Source organism: Cricetulus griseus, chromosome 7, assembly GCF_003668045.3.
Source record: "Cricetulus griseus strain 17A/GY chromosome 7, alternate assembly CriGri-PICRH-1.0, whole genome shotgun sequence".
NCBI classification, from domain to species: Eukaryota; Metazoa; Chordata; class Mammalia; order Rodentia; family Cricetidae; genus Cricetulus; species Cricetulus griseus.
In genome coordinates, this window is record NC_048600.1 from 65,856,698 (window position 1) to 65,884,400 (window position 27,703).

At 47.9% G+C, this 27,703-nt stretch overlaps 2 protein-coding genes across 6 annotated transcripts; one reads left to right on the forward strand and one right to left on the reverse strand.

Annotated features, from left to right (window-relative positions):
• Positions 1-1,259: 1,259 nt before the first annotated feature.
• Phykpl (5-phosphohydroxy-L-lysine phospho-lyase) lies at positions 1,260-23,228 on the forward strand. 4 transcript variants are annotated; one of them, XR_003487337.2, is made up of 13 exons: positions 1,260-1,361; positions 1,991-2,109; positions 3,078-3,237; positions 8,192-8,266; positions 8,748-9,027; positions 11,178-11,260; positions 11,516-11,741; positions 18,052-18,206; positions 18,424-18,513; positions 19,393-19,523; positions 20,390-20,458; positions 22,746-22,969; positions 23,054-23,228. XR_003487337.2 is itself a non-coding variant. In XM_027427603.2 (12 exons), exons 1-12 carry the CDS (start codon positions 1,303-1,305, stop codon positions 22,772-22,774), a joined length of 1,476 nt encoding a protein of 491 aa, XP_027283404.1. In that variant the 5' UTR covers positions 1,260-1,302; the 3' UTR covers positions 22,775-23,228. The 4 variants fall into 4 exon arrangements, 3 of the variants coding, with proteins under 3 accessions (XP_027283404.1, XP_035303320.1, XP_035303319.1); XM_027427603.2 differs by having other exon boundaries at positions 22,746-23,228; XM_035447429.1 differs by lacking the exons at positions 22,746-22,969; positions 23,054-23,228 and having other exon boundaries at positions 8,748-8,835; positions 8,911-9,027; positions 20,390-20,561.
• On the reverse strand, positions 20,686-27,212 carry Hnrnpab (heterogeneous nuclear ribonucleoprotein A/B). Of its 2 annotated transcripts, XM_027427605.2 has the most exons (8): positions 27,018-27,212; positions 26,690-26,936; positions 25,781-25,949; positions 24,833-24,991; positions 24,538-24,669; positions 22,400-22,508; positions 21,566-21,706; positions 20,686-21,289 (listed from the first exon to the last, which is right to left on the reverse strand). In XM_027427605.2, exons 2-8 carry the CDS (start codon positions 26,911-26,913, stop codon positions 21,219-21,221), a joined length of 1,005 nt encoding a protein of 334 aa, XP_027283406.1. In that variant the 5' UTR covers positions 26,914-26,936; positions 27,018-27,212; the 3' UTR covers positions 20,686-21,218. The 2 variants fall into 2 exon arrangements, with proteins under 2 accessions (XP_027283406.1, XP_027283407.1); XM_027427606.2 differs by lacking the exon at positions 21,566-21,706 and having other exon boundaries at positions 27,018-27,211.
• Between the last annotated feature and the right edge of the window lie 491 nt (positions 27,213-27,703).

Here is a 27,703-nt window from a genome sequence, read left to right on the forward strand (position 1 = left end):
GGTCGGATGCCAGAAAATGGACAGAGGACATTTAGCATGGGGCCAGGGGCAGGAAGGAGGGGGCTTTTCTGAGCAGGAAGATGGACTCTTTGGTAGTTTTATGATTAAGAACGTGCAACTCCACTCAATTTGGGAAGATGAAAGAGCTCTGTGGCTGGGAGTGAGAATGTACTAATGCCTCTGAATTGTACCCTTCAAATAACTTGGTTTTTATGTATATTTTACCACAATAAAAACAAGAAATGCAAGAATATAAGATTGTTCTTTTTTGGGGGGGGAGGATTCGAGACAGGGTTTCTCTGTGGCTTTGGAGGCATTCCTGGAACTAGCTCTTGTAGACCAGGCTGGTCTCGAACTCACAGAGATCCACTTGCATCTGCCTCCCAAGTGCTGGGATTAAAGGCCAGCGCCACCAACGCCCGACCAAGATTGTTCCTTAATACGTGCTGTAAGCATTTTTGTGATTTTGTGGTGGAAGAGAAAAGATGAGCTATTGAATAATGGGCAGAGGGCTGCCATGTGGACAAGACTGTCCCAGCCTGCAGAGGGACAGTCCTAAGCCTTTGCCCAGGGCAGTCAGTCCCAGCACCCAACCCCCGAGGGGAATATCTCTGTTCTCCCAGTTACCTGACCGCAGAGGTCTCTTGTCACTCAATGTGCTAGGAGTTCTGGAGGCCTTGCTTAATCCTGCCTCTGCAACAAACCTACAGTGAGTGTGTCTGGGAGCAAAACCCTTTCTTTTGGGGGCCTGTTTCCTGGACAGTACATAAGGAAGGACTCGTAAATTCTCCAAGCCTCTTTCTATCTGCCCACTGCAAGATTCTCTTCGTGTAGCGACATGTCAAGCTCACCCTGCCTGGGCCTATCAAAAATATCTATTGATCTCCGTGGTCTGTCTCAGCAGTGGCCCGAGCTCTCTTGCACCGGGCTGGAAAAGCCTGAGTCCTTCCAAAGTGTCAGTCACAGGGAGTAGTCATGCTTTAAGCTCAGAGAGGGCAACCTGCTTGGGTGTGCCCAGCCGCAGTCCAGAGTCCCGCTCAACCGGGCGACTTGGGGAAACGTTCCTGGGAAGGAAATCTCAGGGGTGGGAGAGAAGAGCATGGTACGGCCACCCGGACCACCGCAGAGCATTCCCGTGCGGTGGCGTGAATCACAAGCGAGCTTTGTTGCTTGGATAATTGAATGCCAGGAAGGGAGCGCCAAGGGGCGGGGCCAGCACTGAAGCCCCGACCAGAACTTACGTAGCTGGCGGAGGCGGGACCAAGTGCCCAGAGTCTGGGCCCTAACTGACAGCGTGGCGACATGGCAGCGGATCCGCGTGCCAAGGCCGCCACTCTGAACCTGAGACGCCGGCTGCTCAGGTACCGGTGCTGGCTTGGAAGGCGCGCACAGCGCTCGCCCCGAGTCCCTGACTTCCCTGCCTCTCTCAGCCTTAGCTTACTAGATGCGGCCATGGGCCACACCGAGGCTCCGGGACGTCCCCCGCCCCGGGGGGCGGGCTTTGCCCCTGGCAGCTGCCTGCAAGAGGAGCTGGGCCTGGTCCCGGGGTGGGAAACCATGTCACAGACATGTTTAAGAGTAAGTCTGCTCTTGGCCTGCAAAGGGGACCCTCGGTTCCACGTGGAGAGGAGGCCGTGGCTGGAGTTAGCCACCCCAGCTAGGGGCAGTAGGGCCCCAGAGATATAGCAAGGAACGTTGAGGGCTAAGATCCAGCCCCTAACATGGGGCTTTTCTTCGGGAAGCCATCCCGAAGCCTCTTTCACTAGGACCGGAGGAACTGATGTATGTGCAAGCAAAACTGAGAGGGCCACCAAGGTTTAAACGAGTTTGTCTCAGCAACTTTCTGCCCGTCCTGTTTGCTCCTCATAGGAATAAGGAGGCAAGCTATTGTCCTTTCCAGAAACTGGGAAGGAGTGAAGGAGGTTGTGATGAGTGTGGTCCCCACTCCGGTCTTTAAACAGGGCTACCCATTCTTTGCCTGTCCCCACAGCTCTTCCTGCAGACTCTTTTTTCCTGAGGACCCTGTTAAGATTATCCGAAGCAAAGGGCAGTACCTGTACGATGAGCAAGGGCGAGAGTTCCTGGACTGTATCAACAACGTGGCTCATGGTCAGTACCAGCCTCACCCTTGGTGAAGCAGGAGAGGAGGCCGAGGCTGTATCTGATTGGCAGCCTGGGTTGAACAGAACCACCCAATCTTTGTGAAGGAACCTGAAAAGACCCACACCCTATCTGTGCTAAACCAGGAAGGAGGCAGAGGTTCAGGCATCAGGGTCCAAGTTCCACTTGGAACTCATAGCAAGCTAGGCATCGAGCCTGCCCAGCCGTGATCTTGGCCCTGTGCAGCGACATGAGAGCAGGCCTTCAGCACTATACTGACTGTTGGTGGGGGACTACAGGAAACTTAAGTATGAATTCAGCCAACTAGGGTTATCAGAGCTGATAGCAGAAAGAAAGGCTTTGGGTTAGAAGGCACATTGGAGGCAGATGAAGTTTAAAATCAGGGACAGAGGCAGGTGGATCTCTGTGAATTAAAGGCTAGCCTGGTCTGCATAGCAGGACAATCCGCTTCACAGAGAAACAATGTCTCAGGGAGGAAAAAAAGTTACTTAGTGCCCTGAGCCTTATTGCTCATTGGCCAACGAACAAAACTCAACTAGTTTGACTAAAGCACCTAGTTTGACTCAGGTGTTTTGGATAATTGTGTGAATACTGGTAAATTTCTTTGACCATGCTTGGCACTTGGGAAGCACTCACTAACTCTGTTCTCTGTTACTATCCCTAAGCCTCTGACCATTCCCCTCTAGCCAAAGGTCTCAAGATACCTCTCTAAAAACACTGATTTTCTAGCTGTTTCTACAGGACCATCTTTTTCTTCTGCTGGAATCTCTCTTGAGACCTTCCATTCCAGAACATCACCTCTGTGTCCCCCCATCCACACCAACTCCCCTCTTTCCACCTTGTCTTCATTAACTTCATCTCCCCTGGATGGGTTTGCAGATGGAAATGGGGGGGGGGGGGGTCTGGTGGGATGGCTGAGTGGAGTCTGCCATGTGATGGAGGTGGCCCTCTTGCAGTCGGGCACTGCCATCCTATCGTGGTCCAAGCTGCACATGAACAGAACCTGGTGCTCAACACCAACAGCCGATACCTACATGACAACATCGTGGACTATGCCCAGAGGCTGTCGGAAACCCTGCCGAAGGAGCTCTCTGTGTTTTATTTCCTGAATTCTGGGTAAGTGAACTGCAGACAACATGCCCTATTGAGAACAAGTCCAAAGTAGAAAGTCACCCATGTGGGTGCAGTGTAGTAAAGCTGCCTGGGGGAGTGGAGCCCACTTCAGGGAGAGGCCTCTGAGCTTCCTGGTTGTAGACTTCGGAGCTTTTTCTGTTGACTGTAGGTTCTTGCTCTGTAGAGCACACCACAGCCTCCCTCTTCCAGGCACACTGGGGCTTAGTGAAGTAAAGGATTTCTTTATTTCTTCCTCATGGATTCAGCCCTCAGGTGTGGCTCAGCAAGCTGAAGGGACATCAGATGGTTCCTCAGAGAAATAGGAAATTATGGAAGGGTCCTTTTCTAGAGCAATAATACAGAGAAATGAGGTCTAGAAGCAGCGAGGGTCCTGACTTGACTGTGGCTCCGTGGAGATGCTAAGAGCTCCTGAGGTAGCTAAGATAGTAGCTTATGGAGGAGGAAGTCCCTCTGGGGTAAGTATTCTTGTCAAGGTTGGTCACCACCTGGCAAAGGCCCTGTAACAGGAAGGGGCATGCTTGGTGACCCAACAGAGGAAGAGGAAAGAATGAGCAGTGAGCAGTCCCTTAGCCAAGTGGGGGAAGCTGGGTTTATCTTTAGACCACTAGAAAGCTATAGGGAATTGGGGTGAAGCTTGGTTTTGTTTTTTTCTAGTGATAATTAGTATTTTTGATGTTTGTTTTTAATATGTGTGAGTGTTCTATATTTTTGTTGTTGGGAGTTTTTGTTTGTTTGTCTGGGTTTTGGTTTTTTTCAAGACAGGGTTTGTCTGTGTAGCTTTGGAGACTGTCCTGGAACTCACTCTGTAGACCAGGCTGGTCTCAAACTCGCAGAGATCAGGCTGCCTCTGCCTCCTTAGTGCTGTGATTAAAGGCGTGCGCCACCAACCAGCTCCATGTCTGTTTTCAATATGTTTGCCTGCATATATATCAATGAATCATATGCATGTCTGATGCCTGTGGAGGCCAGACGATTTCAGATCTAGAACTGCAGTGCAGACAGTTGTGAGCTTACATGTGGGGGCTGAAAATAGGTCCGCTGCAAGAGCAGCTGATGCTCTTAACAGCTGAGCCGTCTCTCCAGCCCCGCCCCCAAAGGGTTTTAATCAGGAAGCTATACTATCAGGATGATGAGCAGGAGTGACTAGTTTTGGGCACTTGGATTGGGAATGGCAGTGATACAGAATCAGGAACATAACCACCACATTCTAAAGAACATTCCAACAACTAGCATTTGGGTTATAGGCACAATCGCAGGTGTCATTACCTCTTACAGCCTTCAGTCTCCTGAAGAACTTAGCAGTAGAATTTCACAGATATGGAGATGCATCGACTTGGCAGAGTGCTTACCTAGTGTCACAAGGCTTTTCCATCTCTAGTACTACAGTATTAAAAGGTGGGAGAGGGGAAGAAGTGGGGAGCTGGCTAGGAGATGGAAGAGCCTAGACGGGGAACTCTCTGTTAAGAACAGGGAGGTGGGCACAGGGAAGGCAGTCCCTGTTGTCTCCCTCCACCAAGTTCCTTCTGTGTGGATTCCAGTGACTTTATGTTGCCAAGTCCTGTGACCTCTGGGCTCTCTAACCTGTTTCTCAACAGTTTGACAGCTGTCATTCTCTCTAGAGATGCTTTTTTTCCTCTTTGCTTCCAGGCTCTGGTGCTCACCAGCTGCCGGTACCACTCCTCCTCTGTTCTGTGGGGCGTGTCCCACTCCTTTTATCCCCCTGTGATCTCCTCTATCTGTGGGAATTAAATGTCAATCATGTGCTGGTGACTCAAAAATCTGTATCACAAACCCAGATATTGGAGCTGGAGAGATGGCTCAGCAGTTAAGAATAGTGGCCCACACCTTTGGTTTTTTTGGTTTTTTCGACACTTTTGGAGGCTGTCCTGGAACTAGCTCTTGTAGACCAGGCTGGTCTCGAACTCACAGAGATCCAACTGCCTCTGCCTCCAGAGTGCTGGGATTAAAGCCATGCTCCACCAACACCCTGTGCCACCACCGCCCCGCCGTGGCCCACACCTTTGATCCCAACAAAAGCCCCCACCTCCACCCCCCCACCCATGCAAAAAAAAAAAAAAAAAGAACAGTGGCTGCTTTTCCAGGGAACATGGGGTTTTGTTTTGTGTATTTGTTTTTGTTTTGATGCTGTGTCCTTTTTTGTTTTGTTTTTGTTTTTTTGTTTTGTTTTGGGTTTTTTTTTGAGAGAGAGAGTTGTGTTGTCATGTTGTTTGGGTTTTGGGGGGGGCTTTTTGGTTTTTCAAGATAGAGTTTCCCTGTGTAACAGTCCAGGGTGTCCTGGAACTCACTCTATAGAGATTGAACTCACACAGATCCGACTGCCTCTGCCTCCCTAGTGCTGGGATTAAAGGTGTGCGCCACCACTGCTGAGCAAGGTCCTGGGTTTGATTCCAAGCACCTATGTGGTACTCAACAACTCTCTGTAACTGCAGTTTCAGAGAACCCAATGGGCACCTTCATAAATACCAGGCACATATGTAGTGGGCAGACATATATACAGGTAAAATACCCAGACACATAGAATACTTTTTTCTTTTTTGGTTTTTCCAGACAGGGTTTCTCTGTGGCTTTGGAGCCTGTCCTGGAACTAGCTCTTGTAGACTAGGCTGGCCTCGAACTCACAGAGATCCACCTGCCTCTGCCTCCCGAGTGCTGGAATTAAAGGAGTGTGCCGCCATCGCAGGGCCTTCTTAAAATATTTTTAATTAAAATAAGAGGGCCTGGAGAGATGACTCAGTGGTTAAGAACACTTGATGCTGGGGGCTAGAGAGATGGCTCAGAAGTTAAGAGCGCCAATTGCTCTTCCAGAGGTCCTGAGTTCAACTCCCAGCAACCACATGGTGGCTCACAACCATCCATTATGAGATCTGGTGCCCTCTTCTGGTGTGCAGATATACATGGAAGCAGAATGTTGTATACATAATAAATAAATAAAATCTCTACAGAAGACCCAAGTTCAGTGCCCAGCACCCATAGCAGGTGGTTCACAACCACCTATAAATCTACCTCAGTGCCCTCTTCTGGCCTCCTTTGGCACTACACAAACAGAACCTCCACACAGAGATACATTCATTCATATAGTTGAAGAATAAAAAAAAAATTTTTTAAACCCAGATGGCCTCCCATGTGTTCCACTTAAGTTTCTAAGTGGCCATTTTGACATCTGATAGTCATCTCCAACTTAATTTATTCAAAAACAAACAAGAATTGCCTTCTCCTGGGCATACTAGCACACACCTTTAATTCTAGCACTTGGGAGGCAGAGGCAGGGGGAATCTCTGTGGGTTCAAGACCAGCCTGGTCTACAGAGTGAGTTCTAGGTCAAGCAGTGAAACATAAACTCTGTCTCAAAAACAATTCAAGCAATAAAATAATTTTCAAAATAAAGAGCTGCCTTCTACCAATGCCTATGTGAGATCATAGCACTGGTTCTCCCTGATGCCCTGCCCCCCCACACACACACACACCATCCACATACTATCTCACCTGTGTGTGCTGGGAAGAAACCACACATGCAGTCCTCCCTAATCTGCCCCAGGATCTCTCTTAGCTCATCCCCATGGCTCTCACCCAGGCAGCCTGCAGAGCCTCCTCACTCCTACCTCATTCCCTTTAGAAACAGCCAGAGGCTGCCTCCTAAAACGACACCAGAGTCACATCCTTTCTCTGCTTCATAGTCTCTCTTTGGGAATGAGGTGGGGGTGAGGGCGAGGAGAGGGCTTTAAATGTTGCTAAGGAGATGGTCAGTCTCTTCCTCAGTCCTGGGAGCATGGCCCTGCATATCTCTCTACTTCTCTGCCCCAGCTTCCTTCCCTCCGTTGCCTAAACATACCAAACAGAAGAGGGCCTGTTGTTCTGTTCCAGAAGCCTAGAATCTTCCTCAGTATTTAGGGCAAGTATTACCCTTTGCAGATGTGTCACTGACCCCACTATATTGACGGGTAGGGTAACCGTAACAAAAGGCTGCAGACTTGGAGGTTAAGCAATAGAAATGTATTTTCTCAGGCCACTCATGGAGATGCCTTTAATCCCAGCACTTGGGAAGCAGAGGTAGGTGGATCTCTGTAAGTTTGAGGCTAGTCTGGTCACACAGTGAGTTCTGGAACAGCCAAGGGTATATAGAGAAATCCTATCTCAAAAAAGAAAGTAAAGATAATATATTTTCTCCAAGTTCTGGAGGCTAGAAGTCCAAGACCATCGTGTCAGCAGGGTCTGTGTGCTCAGAGGCCTGGCTCCTTACCTAGCACACGACTGCCTTCTTACCCACCTGACAGGGTCTATGCAAAGGCCCCAGTATCTATGAATCCACACTACTACTCACAGACATCAAACAGATTAGGCTGGGGCTTGCCCCAGGACCTCCTTTTAACTAACCTGTTTAAAGGCCTCATCTCCAAATGAAGCCACATACAGTTCATTCTGAGGTACTATGAATTAGGGTTTCTATGTAGTAGTTGTAGAACACATCTTACCCCATAACACCCTCTTACCTACATGCAGCCTCACGTGGGTCTTCCTCAGCACCCTGTGCCCAGTGTTGACACTTACAGAAATGATCACGCTGTCTTGTTTGGCTTTTAAGATACATCATGGCTGGGCAGTGATGGCATACACTTTTAATCCCAGCACTTGGGAGGAAGAGGCAGGCGGCTCTCTGTGAGTTCCAGGCCATCCTGTCTACTGAGTTACAGAGTGAGTTCTAGGACAGCCAGAGCTGTTAATACAGAGAAACCCTGTCTCCCAATAACAACAAAAAGCAAATGCATCATAATGTAAGTTTTAAGAGGGCCCCTCCTGTTCTCACTCTGTTCCTGACGTTGCCAAGGGAACGGTGTCCTGAGAATGCTCTCGATGCTGGAAGGGCTCCTTCTCCATGGAAAGCGCTTGGGTAATGTTCTGCCCATATTTTCTGTCACAGGTCAGAAGCCAATGACCTGGCTTTGAGACTGGCTCGTCAGTACACAGGACACCAGGATGTGTTGGTATTAGACCAGTAAGTGTAACTCCTAGCCCTGCTTCTCCAGATCCTAGGCTCCACGGGTCTGGGAGGGTCAGTAAGACTCTGACTTAGGAGCCTTGAGGGGGAAAGCCAGTGTGGCATGAAACGCAGACTCCAGTGACAGCTCCCTGGATGTCTTGACTTCAGCCTACCTTTCTGAGAGAACAGTAGTTGTAGTGAAATCAGCCCCACAGCATTAGAGACCAAAGGCCATTAGAGACCAGTTAAGATTTAAGATGTATTATAACCCTATGCTCCCACTTTACATAGAAAACTGAACCCAGAGTGGTCAGGTGACTAGAATTGTGTCATGCCAGCAAGTGGCCTTGCAGGAAGTCACTCCAAGCCTGCACTCATCCCCAGCTCAAGGACTTGGTACCCTGTGTTTTGTCTTCAAAAGTGGTAGACACTGGTTAGGGCTGATCCAGGGAGTAAATGTCACCAGGGCCTAAGCCCACATCCTCCTTCTCCCTAGTGCTTATCACGGTCACCTGAGCTCCTTGATTGACATCAGTCCCTACAAGTTCCGGGACCTGGATGGCCAGAAGGAATGGGTCCATGTGGTATGCACGCCCATATCGACACAGGTCAGTTTCCACCCCCAAACCTGGACGACATGGCAGTGTCTCTCCCTACAGGCTCCTCTCCCAGACACCTACCGGGGCCTTTACCGGGAGGACCACCCCAATCCAGCAGAGGCCTATGCCAATGAGGTGAAGAATGTGATCAATATCGCACAGGAGAAAGGCAGGAAGGTAACCACACCCACATCTGTCCAGAGCATATCAAATCCACCGACAAGATCCTGAATGCCCAGACAGTTCAAGAGTAGAACATGCCCAGGCTTGGTGGCACAGGCATTATTCTAGCTACCTGGACTATATACAAAGGTCAACCTGAGCAACTTAGTGAAACCCTACACAAAATAACTTTAATTTTTTTATTATTTTAGTATTTTGTGTGTATGGGTGTCTTGCCTACATGTATGTCTATCCACCATGTGTGTACAGTGCTCTTGGGAGTAGATCCCCAGGGATTAGACTTAGAGATGGTTGTGAGTCACCATGTAGGTGCTGGGGATTGAATTCAGGTCCCACCACTGAGCCATCTCTCCAGCCCTGGAATTTTTTTTTTTTTTTTCAAGACAGGATTTCTCTGTATTGTTTTGGAGCCTGTCCTGGAACTTGCTCGGTAGATCAGACTGGCTTCAAACTCACAGAGTGTTGGAGTTAAAGATGTGCACCATCTATGCCTGGCCCAGCCCTGGAATTTAAAAAAAAAAATGTGGGAGGCTTGGTGTGGTAGTGCACACCTTTAATCCCAGCTCTCAGGAGGCAGAGGCAGATAGATTTACTTGAGTTTGAGGCTGGTGTAGTCTGTATTGGAAGTTCTAGGCCATTCAGGGCTGGAACTGACTCTCATCTCAAAGAAAGGCAGGGGAATGTAGCTCAGTATTAGAGTGCTTGCCTACTATGTGTATGAGACATTCTGAACTCAGCCCCAGTACTGAAGAAAAGAGTAGAATGAGACCCTGATTTTGCCTTGAGAATCTAATGTGGAGAGGGAATGAGGCTCATTAATGTCCAGCCTAGTTTTAACATATTGGATCAAGTATGGATCCCAGGGCCTGGGCTAGAGCAATGTGTATGAAAGGAGGCTCCTCCTAGAGGAGGTTACTATGGAATTACATAGTAAAGGTAAGATTTAGCCATTCCAGGTGGGGTAGGAGGCAGGAGAGGAAGAGCTTCCTGACAGAGATGAGGACCACATAACTGGAGCCAGGTGGAACAGGTTGTTAGATGGGCCTAGACAAGCAGGCAGGACCCATATGCCTGGAACTCTACCCAGGGACCTCAACACAGGTGAGGAGACCCTAGGACTGCGATGTTCTGTCTTGGGTAGAATGCTGGATGTATTTCACTGTGGCAGTCCAGAGATGAGCTATGAGACTGCCTTCCCAGGGCAGACTATGGGGATTGTGTGGAGAGGCAGATGGGGGTGTATACCCTGGGAGAACAAGGCCCACACTTACTAGCAACTGGCTAAGAAAGAAGGAGTAACAGCAAACAATGTTTAGAAAAGAAAGGTAGACTGTGATGCCAAAGAGATTAGCAGAACCAGCTGAAGGGCTCTGATACTCCATAAACACTTCAAAAGAACCACTGGTGCTGGGTGTAGTGGTACATGCCTTTAATCCCAGCGCTGGAGGCAGAGGCAGGTGGATCTATAGTTCAAGGACAGCCAGGTCTATAGAGTGATTTCCAGGACAGCCAGGGCTACACAGACAAACCCAGTCTCAAAAAACAAACAAACAAAAAAACAAAAAAACCAATAAACAAATAAATAAGACCTATGCTACACAAACCCTGCCTCAGAAAATAATTAAGAACCTACTTCCCCACTCCATCAGCTGTCCCATGAGGCCTCCAAAGCAGCCCTACAGGGGAACGAACACAGTATGGAAAACATGCTTAGGCAAAGAGTTTTAAGCAGGATATAGATGACCTCAGTGTCTGGGTTGAAGCATCTTCCCGAGGGCAGTATGAGAGACAGGAAGAAATATCCCATAAGACAGCATCTGCAGTAGCCAGAGACAAGAAGTGGACTCAGATGTGACAGCCATGAGACAATGGGTGTCAGCAACACACATTACAGGAGGGTGTAGGTAAGGATGAAGCCATACCTCCAAGTGAGGTGAGACTGTTGTTGGTCACCACATAGGGACTGGGTAGGAAAGGTTTATAGGGTGGATGTGTAAGTGAATTTAGTTGACTGGAGCAAGCCCAAGTACAAGGATGGAGGCACCAAGGGCATGACTCACACCTTCAGATGTGACACAGCACCCAAAGGGAGGATCATTGCCAATATTATTAGCAAGGCACACTGAACTCTGTCTCATCCACAGATTGCAGCCTTCTTTGCTGAGTCTCTACCCAGTGTGGCTGGGCAGATCATTCCCCCTGCTGGCTACTTCTCCCAGGTGGCAGAGTGAGTAAAAGGGCAGGCAGGCTCTACCCAAGGGCGAGCAGGCTTTTAATTTTTTAACTGGGTTTCTTGATGTCTATTCCAAATCCCTACAGCCTAGCCTGCCTGCCTGAAGGATCTGAAACAAAACTCTCAAAGAAATAATGGCCCAGAGAAGGCCAGCCATTTGCCCAAAGTGAAGACACAGCACCCCACCCCAGGACTTCTCAACTCCTGCTCTCTCTCACCACAGCCCTGTCTCCTGTCTATCCTCCACAGGCATATTCGCAGGGCTGGAGGACTCTTTGTTGCAGATGAGATCCAGGTTGGCTTTGGCCGGGTAGGCAAGCACTTTTGGGCCTTCCAGCTGGAAGGGGAAAGCTTTGTCCCCGACATTGTCACCATGGGAAAGTCCATTGGCAATGGCCATCCTGTTGCCTGCGTGGCCACTACCCAAGCTGTGTCAAGAGCATTTGAAGCCACTGGTGTAGAATACTTCAACACGGTGAGTAAACTGCAGGACAGGGGCTCTATTAGTTGCCACTCAATCCCCATGTCCTTAGTCTGTGAAGGCTTCAGGGCTTTCACTGTGCCCAGCACAGATTTCTAAAATGCCATCCTCCAGGAAGCTACATGTCAAGTTTGTTTGTGTTTTTGGGTTTTTGTTTTTGTTTTGTGTGTGTGTGTGTGTGAGAGAGAGAGAGACAGACAGACAGACAAGACAGACAGAGATAGAGACAGACATTGAGACTCACTGGGTAGTCCTAACTAGCCTCAAACTCAGAGATCCACCTGCCTTTGCCTCTCAAGTGCTGAATCAAAGGTGTGCGCTGCCTCACCTGGCCCAGGTCAGATTTTTTTTTTTAAATACTGTAAAACATCTTTCAAAACTAGTATTTACCCAAATGCTGTCACAGATAAGGTTGTATAAAACACACAGAATGCAAGAACCCCTTCCCTTCCGGCAGAAGCTGCCTACCTGTGGCAGATGCTGGAGTTAGAAAACTGAAGAACCTGAGTGAGAGGAGTGGGTGTTTTGGTCAGCTTGGGAGACAGGAAGTCCACAGCATGTCATGGAGGAAGAATGGTTCCCTGTCCTTGGAGCACAGGCCAAGGTTTTTCCCTAACGGAAGCTTACATAAACCCAACATGGGTGACTCTGAGGCTGCAGGTACAGGGTGGGGGCAGGAGCAGGTCCTCAGCCAGTGCCTTCTCTTATCACAGAAACAGAGTCCATGATCCTGAATACAGCAAAACTATTCAAGGGATGTGCTGCTTGGCTTTTTGTCTTTTTGTTTCAAAGTGCTGGTGATCAAACCCAGGCCTATTAGTGCTATGCAAACACTTTGCACTGAGCTACACCTGACGCCCAAGGAAGGGTTTCCTTCATAGAAACATAAGGTCTAACTGCCCTTTGGGAAAAATCTCTGGACACCAGCACAGAGAAAAAGGTAGTCAGGAGACTGAATCTGGCCAGGAGCAGGAATCATTTTGGGTACTTACTGTGATTTCCACAAAAAGCCATTTGAATTTTGTTTTGTTTTGGCTTTTCGAGACAGGGTTTCTCTGTGTAGCTGCCTTTGCCTCTCAAGTGCTGAGACTAAAGACATGTACCACCATGACCTGGCCTGCCATTTAAATTTTGAAGGAAGTCAGCACTTGGCAAGATGTCAGAGAGGCAATGAGGGTCAGTCTGAGGAGGGGAGTGACATCTGCTCTGGTACTTTCAGAAGACTTTACTCTGCCCAAATAACAAACAGCCTCTACCCTGGGTGGGCTTGATGTCAGGGCAAGAAACACTCCTAGACTCAACTGGGACACTGGAGAGCCTAGCTTAGTGGACAAAGTATATGATGGTCCACTATGAGAATACAAGGGACATCCCAGGCAAGTAAACACAGGGCTGAGGGACAAGTTAATGGAGACAGAGACATTAAGAGCAAAGTCTGTAGGTGAGCAGCGGTTAGCCAGCTGGGAGGGAAGGTTGTTACCTGAAAGGCAAATGACCAATGGGACCTCACTCTGACATAAGTGCCTAAGCTAAATTCAGCCCTTTTTGTCTCTGTATAACCCTCTTCTAATTAGCTGATTACTTGGCTACTTTTGCTAAGGCTTTTACATTTATCTATTCATTTGTGTACGGGTGCAAATGCAGCCACTGGTGTGGAGGTCAGAAGACAACTTTCAGGAGTCAATGGCTCCTTCCATCATGAGTTCTGGGTTTGACAACAGATACCTTAAACCACTGAGCTATCTCACCAGCTCTATTTGGTTACTTACACAAACCCATGAAAAGCTGTCACCTCAGATAAAAAATGAGGATCCTGGACTGTAGAGATGGCTCTTCCAGAAGTCCTGAATTCAATTCCCAGCAAACCACATGGTGGCTCATAACCATCTCTAATGAGATCTGGTGCCCTAGTCTGGCATGAACGCAGAACACTGTATATCTAATAAACAAATCTTTAAGAAAAAAGAGGATCTGACTCCAGCTTGCATCTATCTATCCAAGTGTTTGTCATGTCACTAGTGATTCTGAACACATGTTTTTGTTCTCGTTACTCATAATGCAAACTAACTCTAGGGATTTGTGTTTTTCACCTGACATTCACCTGACATTTTATTACCAAGAACCATCTATATTGCCACTCACTTGTTTTCCCTGCTTTACAACATCCATACCTGCTGATGCTCTGAGGCTGTTCCTTGTGTCTGTTCTTCTTGTGCAGAAAGATCAGTTAATCATAAATTAACCCAGAAGCTGGGCGTTGGTGGCACACGCCTTTAATCCCAGCACTCGGGAGCAGAGGCAGGCGATCTCTGTGAGTTCAAAGCCAACCTGGTCTCCAGAGCAAGTGCCAGGACAGGCTCCAAAGCTACACAGAGAAACCCTGTCTCGAAAAAAAACCAAAATAATAATAAAATAATAATAATAATAATAATAATAATAATAATAATAATAATAATAATAATAAGTTAACCCAGAAGTGGAATTTCTGGGCCAGAGGGTGTGTCGACACTCAATTTTAAAAGATAATGATGTTTTCCAAAGTAGTTCACAGGTCAAAATAGCTCACTAGTATTGTTTGGAGTTTGTTGATTTGTGAGAGGTTCTTACTGTGAAAAGCCCTAGCTGGCCTGGTACTGAATATATAATCCATCTGATTTGAAACTAATGGCAATCTTCCTGGCCCAGCTGAGTGCCAGGATTACACCTTTACTTCCATGCTTCATTTCTTAACACTTAAAATTATACCAGTCAGCAGTCAGTGGTGGTGCACGCCTTTAATCCCCTCACTCAAGAGGCAAGCAGATCTGAGTTCAAGACCAGCCTGATCTACAAAAAGAGTTCCAGGACAGCCAGACTGTTTCACAGAGAAACCCTGCCTTAAGAAAAAAAAAAAAAAAAAAAAAAAAAATTGCCAGTCAAGGGAAATATAAAATAGTGATCCATGTGGTTTTGATATGCTGTTCCCCAAATTCATATTTTGTGAAGCACCTCTATGCTTTTTAGAGTTTTAATAGATTTTCTGTACCCTGTTGTGTGCACATGAAAGAGGACACCTTGCAGGAATCAGTTGTCTCCTTCCACCAATGTGGGTCCCAGGGATCGAACTCTGGGCTTCAGGCTTATAGATAAGGTCCTTACCTGCTGAGCCGCTTCCTGTTTACTGTCCAATGTGTTGCTCTTCTGTGAAATGCTAGTTTGTTTCTTTTTTCATTCTTTAGTTGCTAGTGCTTGTGGAAATGTGTATATATGCATTTGTCTGTCTGTCTTTGTGTGAAAGATGTCCATGTAAGTACATATATCTAGATTGAGATTAGTGTCCTGCCAATAGTGTATACTGTGAATATGTACATCCAGCTGGCAGCAGTCTTCACTTCCTTCATGTTATTTATGAGAAGCCACAAAAACATAAATTACCAATCACCTCTATTTCGGTTTTGAGACGGATCTCACTGTGTAGCCCTGGCTGAGCTAGAACTCACATGTAGACCAGCTAGATTCAAACTTATTGAGATCCTCCTGCATCTGCATCCCAAATTCTGGGATTAAAAGCACGTACCGCCATGCTCCTTGGTACCTGGACTCCAGAGACCAAGCTCTCATCATCAGACTTGTACATCTGGCTCTTACCTACTGAGCTCCCTGGCCATCTCACTGGCCCAAAAATTTTTACAATTTTATATGAAAACCAGGTATGGTGATGCACACCTTTAATTCCAGCACTCAGGAGGCAGAGGCAAACAAACTGCTGAATTCAAGGCCAGCCTGGTCTACATAATAGTGAGTTATAGGTCAGCTAGGGTTACACAGTGAAGCCCTACCTCAAATGATAAAGTAAAAAATACATTTTAGATGATCCAATTTGTCTATTTTTTTTTTTGGTAGCTGTTGCTTGCACCTTTGAATACATATAGAGCATTAAGCATGTTGTCCAGTGTACAGGAATGCTTATTTTATGTCTACAGTGATGTCTGTGGGCTGGAAATGTAGCTCAGTGGTAGAGCACATGTTTAGCAGGCACAATGCCCTTGGTTTGATCCCAGCCAGCCCCACAAAAAAAAAGACATCTTTATAGATCAGGGCAGTGCTGGAGCCCAAATACTGTCACTAGGCTATATCCCTTAGGTTGTATCTTATTTTCCTCCAACACAATTTAAACAAAGGACTGACAAGATAGTTCAGTCCATAGTGTAGTTTGCCCTGCAAACCCAAGGACCACATCCAATCCCAAAATCCATTTAAAAAGCCAAGCTTAGTGGCACAGGCCTGTAATCTCAAAGCTAGGAGGCAGAGAATGGAATCCTGGGTTTGTGAGACAGCCAGCAATAGTCTTATTGGTCTGTTCCAGGTCCTAGTGAGAGTGTCTCAAAAAACTAGATGGATGTCTCCTAAGACCGTCTACCACATCCAAGGTTATGGTTGACATCTGACCTCTGTACCCATATGGACATGCACCAGCACACAAACTTTCTGAAACAGGGTCTGACATTACAGCCCTGGCTGGCCTCAAACTCAGGAGCTCCACCTGTTTTTGCCTCTTGAGTGTTGCTGACATTAAAAGATGTATGCTATCGCTGGACAGTAGTGGTACACGCGTTTAATTCCAGCACTCAGGGAGGCAGAGGCCAGACTGGTCTACAGAGTAAGTTCTAGGACAGCCAGAGCTGTTACACAGAAACTCTGTCTGGAAAAATCCAAAAAGAAAAAAAAAAGATGTGAGACACTACCACCCAGCCAGGTCCTACACTTCTTAATACCATCATAATGGGAGTTAAGATTTCAGCATAAAATTTGAGACAAATAGTCCATTCTAAGCTATCAGAATGTTGCAGCTTTTTCAAATATTTTTGTGCCTATCTTCTAAGTCATTTTTTCTTTTTGTATGTTGGCTTGTTTCCACCGGTTTGAGGGTCTGTTTTGTTTGTTTGTTTTATTCAAATTAGGGACAAGCTTGTTTCACATGTCAATCCCTTCTCCCTCCCCTCACCCTCTTTTTTTTTTTTTAATGTATACAACATTCTGCTTCCACGTATATCTGCACACCAGAAGAGGGCACCAGATCTCATAACGGATGGTTGTGAGCCACCATGTGGTTACTGGGAATTGAACTCAGGACCTCTGGAAGAGCAGTCGGTGCTCTTAACCTCTGAGCCATCTCTCCAGCCCGAGGGTCTGGTTTGATTTTGGCACTGGAGGGGATTATCACTGTTGCTAAAGCTATCTCCAAACACCTGGGCTGAAACAATCCCACCTCAGTGTACAGGTGGTATGAGTTTTGTAGTTTGTTACTTTGCATATACTGGGGGGAGGGGGGGACTGCATGTGTTCCATAGCACACATACAAGTCAGAGAACTGTTATGGAGTTGGTCCTTCCCCTCTCACAGGTTCTGGGTCATCAGACAATCCCAGCAGGCACTTTACCTTACAAGCCATCTTGTATAGTATGTGGTGTGTGAAGGTCAAAAGAGGGTGGTGCTGATAGTCTTATACTGCTTTTTCCCTGACTACCATAGGCAAGTCTCATTGAATATGAAAGCTCAATGTTTGGTTCTGTCAACACCTGCCTCCACCCCCACCCACCTCCACTGCTAGGATGAGATTCCTACAGTTCTGCCCAGCCTTTTACACCAATGCTGGGGATTAATTTATGCCCTCATGTGTACAGTAGCAAATGGTCTAACCTAGTATTCATTCCCCCGCCCCATAATATATATAGTGGAGAAACGATCTTATTGAACTCAAGCTGGCTTTTAACCCTGTATGTAGAGGACCTGACTCTCCTTCCTCAAACTCCCAAATGCTGAGATTAGACATAAGCCACCATCTCTGATGAGTTTTTGCAGTTCTAGACACAAGGCTTCCTATTTGCCAGGAACTCTTTCAAGACAGGGTTTCTCTGTGTGACCTTGGCTGCCCTGGAACTTTGTAGACCTGCCTCCCTAGTGCTGGGATTAAAGGTGTGTGCCACCATTGCCCAGTTTAGGCAGAAACTCCTGAGCCAATCCTCATCTTTTGTGCTCTTTTGGCTTTTCAAAAGATTTGTGTGGGTATCTTACCCGTGTCTTTGTGTACCATGTGCCTGCCTGGTGCCCACAGGTCAGGAGAGGGTCTGGACCAGTTCTAAGTCTCTTGTTTTCCTTATACATGGCCTGGGCTGAAGACCCCCCAGGAGACCAGTTTATGAAAAGGACAGCTCCAATTGTGAAGACTTTGGGCCTATAGCCTTCCCAATTGTCCTTTTGTGGCAATTCCATGGGATCATGGTCCATTTGGCAGAGCATCTGACATTGCTGTCCCCTGGTTCAGTTTGGTGGCAACCCAGTGTCCTGTGCTGTGGGGCTGGCAGTACTGGATGTCTTGGAAACAGAACAACTCCAGGCTCATGCCACTAATGTGGGCAATTTCCTAATGGAGCACCTCAGCCAGCAGAAAGCCAAGCATCCTATCATTGGAGATGTCAGGTAAGGTTCTGGGCCCAACAGGAACACATAACCAAATACTTGCTAAGGGTTCAGCATTGTTCTATCTTCCTACCTTGGGATTAAAATGTCTACATCCACTCTCTAGAAGGACCTGGGATTCCAAAGATTCTGAGCCTTTCTCCAGGGTGAAGGGAGTGGCTCAGGCCAGGTCAGAGTGAGGCAAAGACCATAGCTATAAAGATGTCAACTCCTTCAGGGGCACTGGGCTCTTCATTGGTGTGGATCTGATCAAAGATGAGACCTTGAGGACGCCAGCAACTGAAGAAGCAGAATACTTGGTCTCCAGGTATTTTTTTTCCTGAAATAAATTGCCTTGTCCAAATTGAAAGCACTAGGGTCCCTGTGTAGCCTAGAGCAATGAGCCTCCAGCTTTCTGGATCCGAATCCTTGGCTGAAAGCCTGTAGGAGCCAACCTGGGACATCCTACATCTATCAGATCTACGCCAACCTTGAAAATCCCTGGGTTTTGAATGTGCCTTTATTCACATTGTAAAATGTATTAAATTTGCCGGGAGCGTTGGTGGTGCACGCCTTTAATCCCAGCAGAGGCAGGCGATCTCTGTGAGTTCAAGGCCAACATGGTCTACAGAGTGAGTGCTCGGATAGGCTCCAAAGTTAAAGAAACCCTGTCTTGAAAAACAAAACAAAAAATGTATTAAATTTACCTACTCAATAGAAACTGGTCTCAGCCAGAGTATTCACTCCAGTGGGGATCAGAGATTGTAAGGTATAAAAGCCAGGGCCCAGGCTAGTGTTCGTAACTGCAGTCATCCTAAGCAGGGCTGGATTTTGCCCTGGGTCTGATTCAACTTTTTCTTTCTGGGACAGACTGGGGAATCAGAAAGAATGTTAACCATTTTATATCACAGCATGTGGATTAAGTAGAGACAATGAGCTGGGTGGGCATGGTGATGTGATAGCTGGATTATTGTAATCAGAGCCTTTAAAGCCTGGTCCACAGGTGAGTTCAAGGACAGATAGTGCACACCCTAATCCCAGCACTCAGGAAGCAGAGGTTCTCTTGAGCCAGCCTGGGACAACTTGAGTGGCAGGCTTGGCACAATGGACACTGTACCTTGGGTGGAGACCAATTAATTGGTCAGATTTAAGGTATGGTGGGTGCCTGCCTGTTGAAGGTTATAAGACAGGTGTCTTTTTCTTACAGGCTGAAGGAGAACTACATTTTACTGAGCACTGATGGCCCTGGGAGGAATGTCCTCAAGTTCAAGCCTCCACTGTGCTTTAGCCTGGACAACGCACAGCATGTAGTGGCAAAGTTAGATGACATTCTAACTGGTGAGCTTGACAGAACCCATCTAGCATGTCTCAGGCCCCTGGGAGTTTTGTTTGATCCTCAACACCACAAATGTAAGACCAGTAGCTAGAGCCTCTCAGCACATACCAAGGAGCTGTAACAAGATACACCAAGTGTCTTGTCAGGAGCAAAAGCATGGCTTTTTGTAGCCATTACCTACATGTACTGACAGGCAACAATGTGGAACGTAGGGCTAGACATAATAGTCTTTGAACCAGTGGGATGAACATGGTGGTAACCACCTGTGATAACAGCATTTGGTAGGTGGAATGGGGAAAGATCACATTCAAGATAATCCTGGACTGCCTTAAAAGTCCATAAGTCAGGCCAGGCCAGTGGTGCATACACCTTTATTGACTAGAATTTCATCTTCCAAAAAAAAAGGGGGGGGGGGGCACCCAACTGCTGAGTGACTAAAATGAAATGGCTGACTGCAATGAAATTCTCCCCATAACCTCTAATCACTCAAGGTCAATCAAAAGCCCAAGGTCTCCCTCTATTTAAAGAAACTACCAACAACTATACACCAAAGTGGTGGTTATATAAAAGCATATAAAAACAATCAGCAAGGAACCTCTATCCCTGTCACTTACGTGTTAATTAGTTAAACCCAATCCCTAGTGGATGTTTCAAACTGGTACAGCTCTAGAGTTCTATGTGTGAATGATTAGGGACTTAACTAGAAACAGAACTGCTTTGGGCTCACACATGGGACTATCTGTGTTAGGGAAATGGTGGGACAAGCCTGGGTAGGGACCCAACCTCTGAACAAGCATCCTAGGAAACTGAATGGGGAATAATAATAATGTAGGGTAGGTCTGTGGTCATCTGTGGTCTTTTTTTCTAGACATGGAAGAAAAAGTAAGGAGTTGTAAAACACTGAGGATCCAGCCCAACTCAGCCAAGCACCCTTCAGGTAAGTGGGACCTTATGTTTGTGCTTCACCTCCACCAGGAGATTCATGATAAGATGTTCTCTAGATTTAGAGGCTAAGGAAACAAAATGGTAGCTGAAAAAGTCAGGTGGGAAAAGAGCTAGTTGAAGGACCCCTGCTACAGGAGACCCTAGTCCCAGAGTATCTAGCACCTCCAACACTGGGCAAGGTCTCACAGAGAGAGCATCCCACACTCACCCAGGCGTGGGGGTTTTTTAATTTTTATTTCAAAAGCTTGGATAGCTTCAATATCCAGGTCGTGGCAAAATCAGGACACGTGTAAAATACCTTACAATACATTAGATTCCCAAAAGGTACCAAAAAGTACAGTAAAATTAACACTTCCATTACTGGAAATGTATGACACAAATAATATAAAATTAAAAGGTGAAAAAGGTGACACTGGTTTCCTAAGATACAGTTTACTCTTTACAACCAGGGTCCACAGGTCCAGGCTGCAGAGCGGCAGCAGGAAGCAGACCCTCCAATCTAGTACAGGGTAACCTGGTAATAAAATCAGCCCCCCCCCCATGCTGCTCTGGCCTCTGAGACGCCACACGCTGCCTACAACTACAGCTCTGGAATAGTAAACAGGAGAGTGATTTCCGGGGGGGAAATTTTAAATAAGATGCACATGGGACAGGCCATAAAAGTTTGCCAAGTTAAATTTGGTACATAATTGTGTTCACTCCGCGTCCAAACAAAGCGTGTGCGGTCGTCAGTCGGCCGCTCCTGCCGCCTCTCAGTATGGCTTGTAGTTATTCTGATGGCCACCGCGTCGCTGGCTCTTCCCGTAATTTGTACTACCCTGACCTAGGAATAAGAACAATGTTTGGGCTACTACTTAACTGTACATTTTTTACCCGGTGCCAGGCGCTTACCACATCCTCACAATGTAACCTCTCTGCACAGCAACACCAGCTTCTCACACCTTACTGAGAAGGCTGAACTAGAGTAGAGCTCCATGTGGTAGCTCCAGTGCCTGAACCAGGCCTGTCTGACTCCAAAGCCCCTGCTGCCAGCGGCGTCTGCACTATCTGACCTGCCTCCCCTAGGAGGAAGTAGATGGGGCCTCCCTCTCCTACTTACTGTAGTCGTAGCCGGGGCCGTAGCCGTAATAGCCATAGGGCGAGTAGTCGTAGCCGCCATAGCCGGGCCCGTAGCCCTGCTGGTAGCCGTAGCCCTGGTTCCAGTAGTTGCCGTAGCCCTGATTCCAACTCTGACTCTGACCTGTGGGGGGAGCAGGGCACAGGGGCCCATGGACCATTTAGCACACGCAGGAGCTAGGATGGAGGAAATCCTGCCCTTTGGGTGGCGGGTTACTATGGCAACTCAGGTAGAAGCCAAGAGGCTACTGTTCTGATTTAGAGGCCCTAGGCCCAGCCTTGCAATCCAGGAGGCCAAGATGCCAGTAACTTCACTTGGGAGTATAGGAAGCTTACTCACACTCACTCAAATCACCCTCTGATCACCTCCACCCTCCCTTGGCAGCTTTGCCTTGAAAAAGATGCAGTTCAGGCTTTGGAGTTAGAGGGGCCTGGGACGGAAAGAGCTAAGCGCCTGGCACAGCTTTGCCTTTCTGCCCACAGGTATGTGTGTACCAAGACTCAGGACAGCCACAAAGCTAAGCACAATCCACTGTGCCCCCATCATTTTCCCAGTGCAATGAAAATGCCCCCTTGGCCTGGGGCCCCAAACTGCACAATGAGAAAGATACGGCTCTTTCAATCCATGGAGCCATGAGCCATAGCAGCACAAGCACACAGCCTCCACCCAGGAAAACCACTGCTATCCCTGAGTTGTATCCACTTCACCACACCCATCCTGCCCACCCCTACTGCACAGAACACCAAGAGGCAATCCCAAGACAGCCAGAGAAAGCTCCTTGCAGGCAGGGAAAGTCTTCATCCAGCTTCCACTTACCTCCACCTCCACCACTGCCTCGGTTCCCTCGATTGCGGTTTCCTCGTCCCCCAGAACCATACTGCTGTTGCTGATACACCTCTTTGGGCTGGGCAACCTTGATTTCACACTAAAAGCCAAGAGGACACTCGGTCAAGTCCTGTGGACAAATCAGGGCTGGGCTGCTACAAAGAAGACCTCTATCTACTACAGTCCATACTCAGATGAGGGCAGGAGGCCTCATCTGACTTCTAGAACCACAGCTAAAACCGTGAAGTTTGGGGATGAAAACAGTCAGCCATAGTGGGCAAGGTCAGAATTCCCCAGGGCAACAGGTACTAACTAATCTTTTTTACTCTTTTTACAGAAGGCACTCATCCTACTCAAATACTCTAACAGGACGGCAAGCTGACCTCCTCCTTACAGATAAAGCCAAATGTGAGGCATTGTTAGAAGCCATACTGCTACCCCCCTCCTCTTTAAGCACTGGTCCACTGAGATAAGCTTCACATCTAAATCTGAACAGGACCCAATCAGACTCACTTTCCTGGCCGAGAACTTTGAAGGGGATGTAAATGCTTTTACTTAATGGTATGTTTCTAAAGGCAGTCCTGTTACACTCCCATTTATTTAAAAAATAAGTAGTAAAGCTAATCCTAGTTCACTGGGTTACAGAACAAGCAAAACTCCAAGTTTGAAACTAGCATATTATGGAGAGAGTTCCAGTCCTCCCATGGAAGCAATGAGATATGCTGTCTCAAAAAGGGGTAGGAGAATGCATATTATCTATCAAGTTTTGCAAGTTTTGCCTTATTTTATCTTACTGAATTAAAGATCCTGAGTAAACTGAGGTGGCAGTTTACTTTAATCCCATCACTCAGGAGACAGAGACAAGAGGCCAGCATGGTTTAGAGTTCCAGGACAGTCCGATCTATACAAAGAAACCCTATCTCAAAGGGGTGGAGGAAAAAGACTGAGTATTTGAATGTTTACTTCTAAGGCCTACCAGCAGCAGTTTTCACTACCACAGAAGGCTCACCATTAAGGCACACCAAAAAGAAAAATGTCACTGTCCACTGGAATAATTAAGAATGTCCCACCTAGCCAGGCAGTGGTGGTGCACGTCTTTAATCCCAGCACTCTGAAGAGGCAGAGGCAGGAGGATCTCTGTGAGTTAAGAAACAAAAAAGAATGCCCTACCTGTCTGCTTTAATCCCAAACCCAAGCTTTGAAAACTCCCATGGGAAAAAAAAAAAAAAAAAAAAAAAAAAAAAACTCCCAATGAGAAGGGCAAGAACTTTCCTGGAGCCTCACCCTACCTTATCTGGCTGTCTTATCCAGTTCTCCAGTAAGCTACAGCCAGTGCCACACCTTCTAACCTAACCAACTTGAAAATCTATTACTTCATTAAACACAACTCCACATTTGTAGTCCATTTTAGGCCTACAGTAGGGCTGACTGTAAAGCACAGCTAAATGGGACAAACTCTGGAACAGGAAAAACATCAATACAGATAGATGTAAGCATACTAAATTACTGAGCTCTAGAATCTAAGACTGCAAGTCTCATAAGCCCTGGACTGTACACTATCATCCCTAACACTAAATCAGGCACCAAAGAGTCTAGTCAGAAGCTCTATTCACAGGAGCTTTACACCCAATTTTAGTTTTTATTAATATACCTAGCACATACAGTGTATGGTATCCACAGAGACCAGAGCATTAGAGCCCTTGAACTAGTTACAGGCTTACAGGTGGTTGTGAGCCAAGGGTGCTAAGAATGGGCCAGGGTCTTCCTGAGAGCTAGTGCTCTTAGCCACTGAACCAGCTGTTTCCAGTCCAGCTTCTCTTTAAAGAACTGTTTTAAGCCGGGCGTTGGTGGTGCACGCCTTTAACCCCAGTATTCAGGAGGCAGAGGCAGGTGGATCTCTGTGAGTTAGAGACCAGCCTGGTCTACAAGAGCTAGTTCCAGGACAGCCTCCAAAGCCACAGAGTAACCCTGTCTCAAAAAACCAAAAAAAAAACAAAAAAAAATAACTGTTTTAATGTCATTGTGTACTACTATAGAGAAACAGTAAGGTTTTACTAACAAAGGGTCTATAGGTAGCTAATCTACACCTCCAAGAACCAAAAACCAGTAAAACAGTTCTGACACCTTACCTTGCTTCCGCTGACAGTATGGAACTTTTTCTCCAGAACTTTCTTCACAGGGTCTTCCTCTTTATATGTAATAAAAACAAAACCCCGTCTTTTGTTCAACTTGGGATCTATTGGAAGCTCAATGGCTTCAATCTGTAAAAACAAACAAAGCTTAGGTGTAAACCTCTTAGGTGTACCCAAGAACATAGAAACCTGCCAAGAAAAGACCACTGAAAAGATGAGAAAACTCTACTAATATAATAATCTGGCCAGGCAAAGTCAAAGAAGAGCAGAAAGAAACAGAAGCCATATTCACCTCCCCAAACTGGCCGAAGTATTCTCTGATCTTTTCCTCTGTGGCTTCAGGGTTCAGACCTCCCACAAAGATTTTCTTCACAGGATCCTTCTTCATAGCCATCGCCTTTTTAGGGTCAATAACACGACCGTCCAGCCTGTGTTCCTTCTGGTCTAAGACCTGTGTAAAACAGAAACATGTTAGGTTCAATCCAACACAAATACAAAGAGGGCTTAATTCTCTCTGGGGCTAAACCAAATTGACTTCCTAACCTCCCATACAGAGGACCACCTGAATACCTATAAGCCACCCCCACTAGCCTCTACCCAGGCTCTACACTCCTCCTAACCAGTAGTTCCCTACTTAAGACCTTTCATTAAAGCAGTGACAAAGAACACTAGATAATCTAGTGCTGAAATCCTCTCCACCCTGTATAAATGCATGCATTTTCACCATTTCTGAGATTTAGGAATTGGGGTCCCATCTCCATTAAAATTGTATTAAGAAAAAAAACTATCCTCACAGCAATCACAGTAAAATATTTAACACCAAGCCCATAAATAAGCATATAAAAAAGGTAATAAGCAGCCGGGTGGTGATGGCACACACCCTTAATCCCAGCACTTGGGAGGCTGAGGCAGAGGAATCTCTCAGTGAGTTCCAGGACAGTCAAGGCTGTTACACAGAAATCCTGTCTCGAGAAACCAAAAACAAAAAAGTATTAAGGGAGGGCTGAAGGCAGGACTCTAGTTACTGCCCAGCTCACTGCCCTCCTACAGGATATGCAGTAAGCTTTTAAAACAGTACGAACAGTAATCCCCCAGAATCATTCCCTCACATATAACCCATTTAATCTGTACTACCCCTCAAAACAGGAATTTAAGCTCTTTGTCCCTATCAAATACTGCAGTGCCCGAGTTCCTTAGGACTTAGAATCCTAATAGAGACTGCTGCTAACACCCAGCTTACCTTCTCTACACTGGAAGAATCTTTGAATAGGATAAACCCAAACCCTCTTGATCGTCCAGTGTTGGGATCCATTTTAATTGTACAGTCCACGACCTCTCCAAACTTAGTAAAATAATCCTTTAAGTCTTTTTTGCTGGTATCCCAACTCAGACCACCAACGAACATTTTTCTGAAAGGAAAACAACGACCACAAATCTTAGAAGCAGGATGTGATTTTTACAAAAGTCTGACCCGGATACACTTTCCTAGCAAGCACTTGTGAAGCCACGGTGCCACAGGCCAGCCCGAGATGACCCTTTTCAAGTTGATCCCTCCTGTGTTACTCTGGCATCTCGACTCAAATGGAACTGTATGGAGATCGTATAGCCACACGGTGTGGAAAAAGGACAACCTGGTCACAAACGTGAACCATAAGCCGTCACAAGTTTAAATTAGCGTGTTTGTACTCCAGAATGGAAACGAGCTCCCGTTCCGTTCTTCCCCGCCTCCCAAGAACTGATCCCGAGGAACTCTGGGTTTCCTGGGGCCGAAACCGCCCCAGGGTTCAGGCCGTGACTCCGCCCCTCGACCCGAGGCAGGCTAGGCCGGGCCCGCCGCGCGCCAACTCCGCCCACGCAGCCCAGACGCAGCGCTCGCGGCCCGATTCGAGGTCGGCCGCTTTTCCTCTTCCGGGGCCTCCCGCCTCGAGGCCCGCTACAGTCTAAGCACCCCGCGAGCAGCCCAGGGCGACCGCAAAGTCGACCCCGCAAACTCCTGCAAACTCCAATGCGCCTAACCGCGCCTGGGCCCGCCGGCGAGCGCGCCAGGCACCGCTCGGCGGGCCGCCCGCCCCTCCCCCCGCCGCGTGGCGCCAACAAAAGGCTGCCCCGGAACAAAGGCACCGGCCCAGCGGCCCGCGGCCGCACCTACCCCGCGTCCTCCTCGTTCTTGCTGGCGTTGATCTGATCGCCCTCGGCGCCGTTCTGGTTCCCGCTCGGGGTCGCCGTGGTCCCGCCCCCAGACGCGGCCGGGGCTGCGGGGGCCGGTGCCCCGGCGCCGGGCTCGACCGGGGCCTCGCCTTCGGGGGCGGCCTCGTGTCCGTTCTCAGTGGCGCCCGTCGTCTCCATGGGCTGCTCCTCAGCCGCGTCCGACATGGTCGGCCAGGCCGCAGCGGCTCCTGCAACGAGCGGCGACGGCACGTCAGGCCCCGCGGCACTCCCCGAGCTCCCGCCCACCGCCCGCGGCCCGGCCGGCTCACCTCGCCGCCGATGACGCCGCGAGGCCCTACTCGCCGCGGAAGGCGCCGCGGGCTTGGCCGCGCTGACACCCGCACCCCCGGGAGCTCGTCCGCGTCCACCGACGGTGTCGCTCGGCTCGACTGCCGGCGTACACAGGCCAAAGATGAGACCTCAGCTCCGTCCCGCGCGGTGCCACCGCCTGACAATGCCAACTCGTGGAGCTCTTTATAATGCCGGAGCCGGGGAGCACCTCGTAACAAAACATATTCTGATTGGCTGAAGCCAACCGCCACTCACCACTGTCGTGGCATTTTATTGGCTGATGCGGCGCGCGCGCTCTAGATCCGGGCGGGCTTTGTCCTCATTTTAGAACGCGCGCGAGTCAGAACTGCGTACGGTTCCGGTTATCGAGCGGGCGCCTCAAGTGTCCCTTTTTGTCTGGGGGGCGCACACGACAGTCTGTCGTCCCCTCCGCTTACCCCATCCCACACTAACAATCCCGGCCTCCCAAAAGGGGATAAATGCCCCGGAGGAAGCCCTAAACCCAAGGTCGCCTGGAGGAAGTAGCCGAATCTTGGTTTCCAAGATAATGGGGTGCTAGGGTCATCTGAGGCCCTCAAAGCGGCCTTCTCCTAAGCCGCGGTGTGCCGAGATGCCGGTGCTCTTGCCCTCTCTTCCAGCGATGCTGGCTGGGGCGGTCCGTGGA

What these genes read in the sequence shown, in the direction of transcription:
- Hnrnpab (XM_027427605.2), bottom strand. Translation starts at nt 26,913, where the DNA reads ATGTCGGACGCGGCTGAGGAGCAGCCCATGGAGACGACGGGCGCCACT. An exon ending in ATACTGTCAGCGGAAGCAAG is followed by an intron (nt 22,509 to 24,537) that starts GTAAGGTGTCAG and finishes CTTGGCTTTTAG; the next exon opens with TGTGAAATCAAGGTTGCCCA. An exon ending in CGGCCCCGGCTACGACTACA is followed by an intron (nt 21,290 to 21,565) that starts GTAAGTAGGAGA and finishes TCTTATTCCTAG; the next exon opens with GTCAGGGTAGTACAAATTAC.
- Phykpl (XM_035447428.1), top strand. Translation starts at nt 1,303, where the DNA reads ATGGCAGCGGATCCGCGTGCCAAGGCCGCCACTCTGAACCTGAGACGC. An exon ending in CACAGGAGAAAGGCAGGAAG is followed by an intron (nt 9,028 to 11,177) that starts GTAACCACACCC and finishes TCTCATCCACAG; the next exon opens with ATTGCAGCCTTCTTTGCTGA. An exon ending in GCAGAATACTTGGTCTCCAG is followed by an intron (nt 18,514 to 19,392) that starts GTATTTTTTTTC and finishes TTTTTCTTACAG; the next exon opens with GCTGAAGGAGAACTACATTT.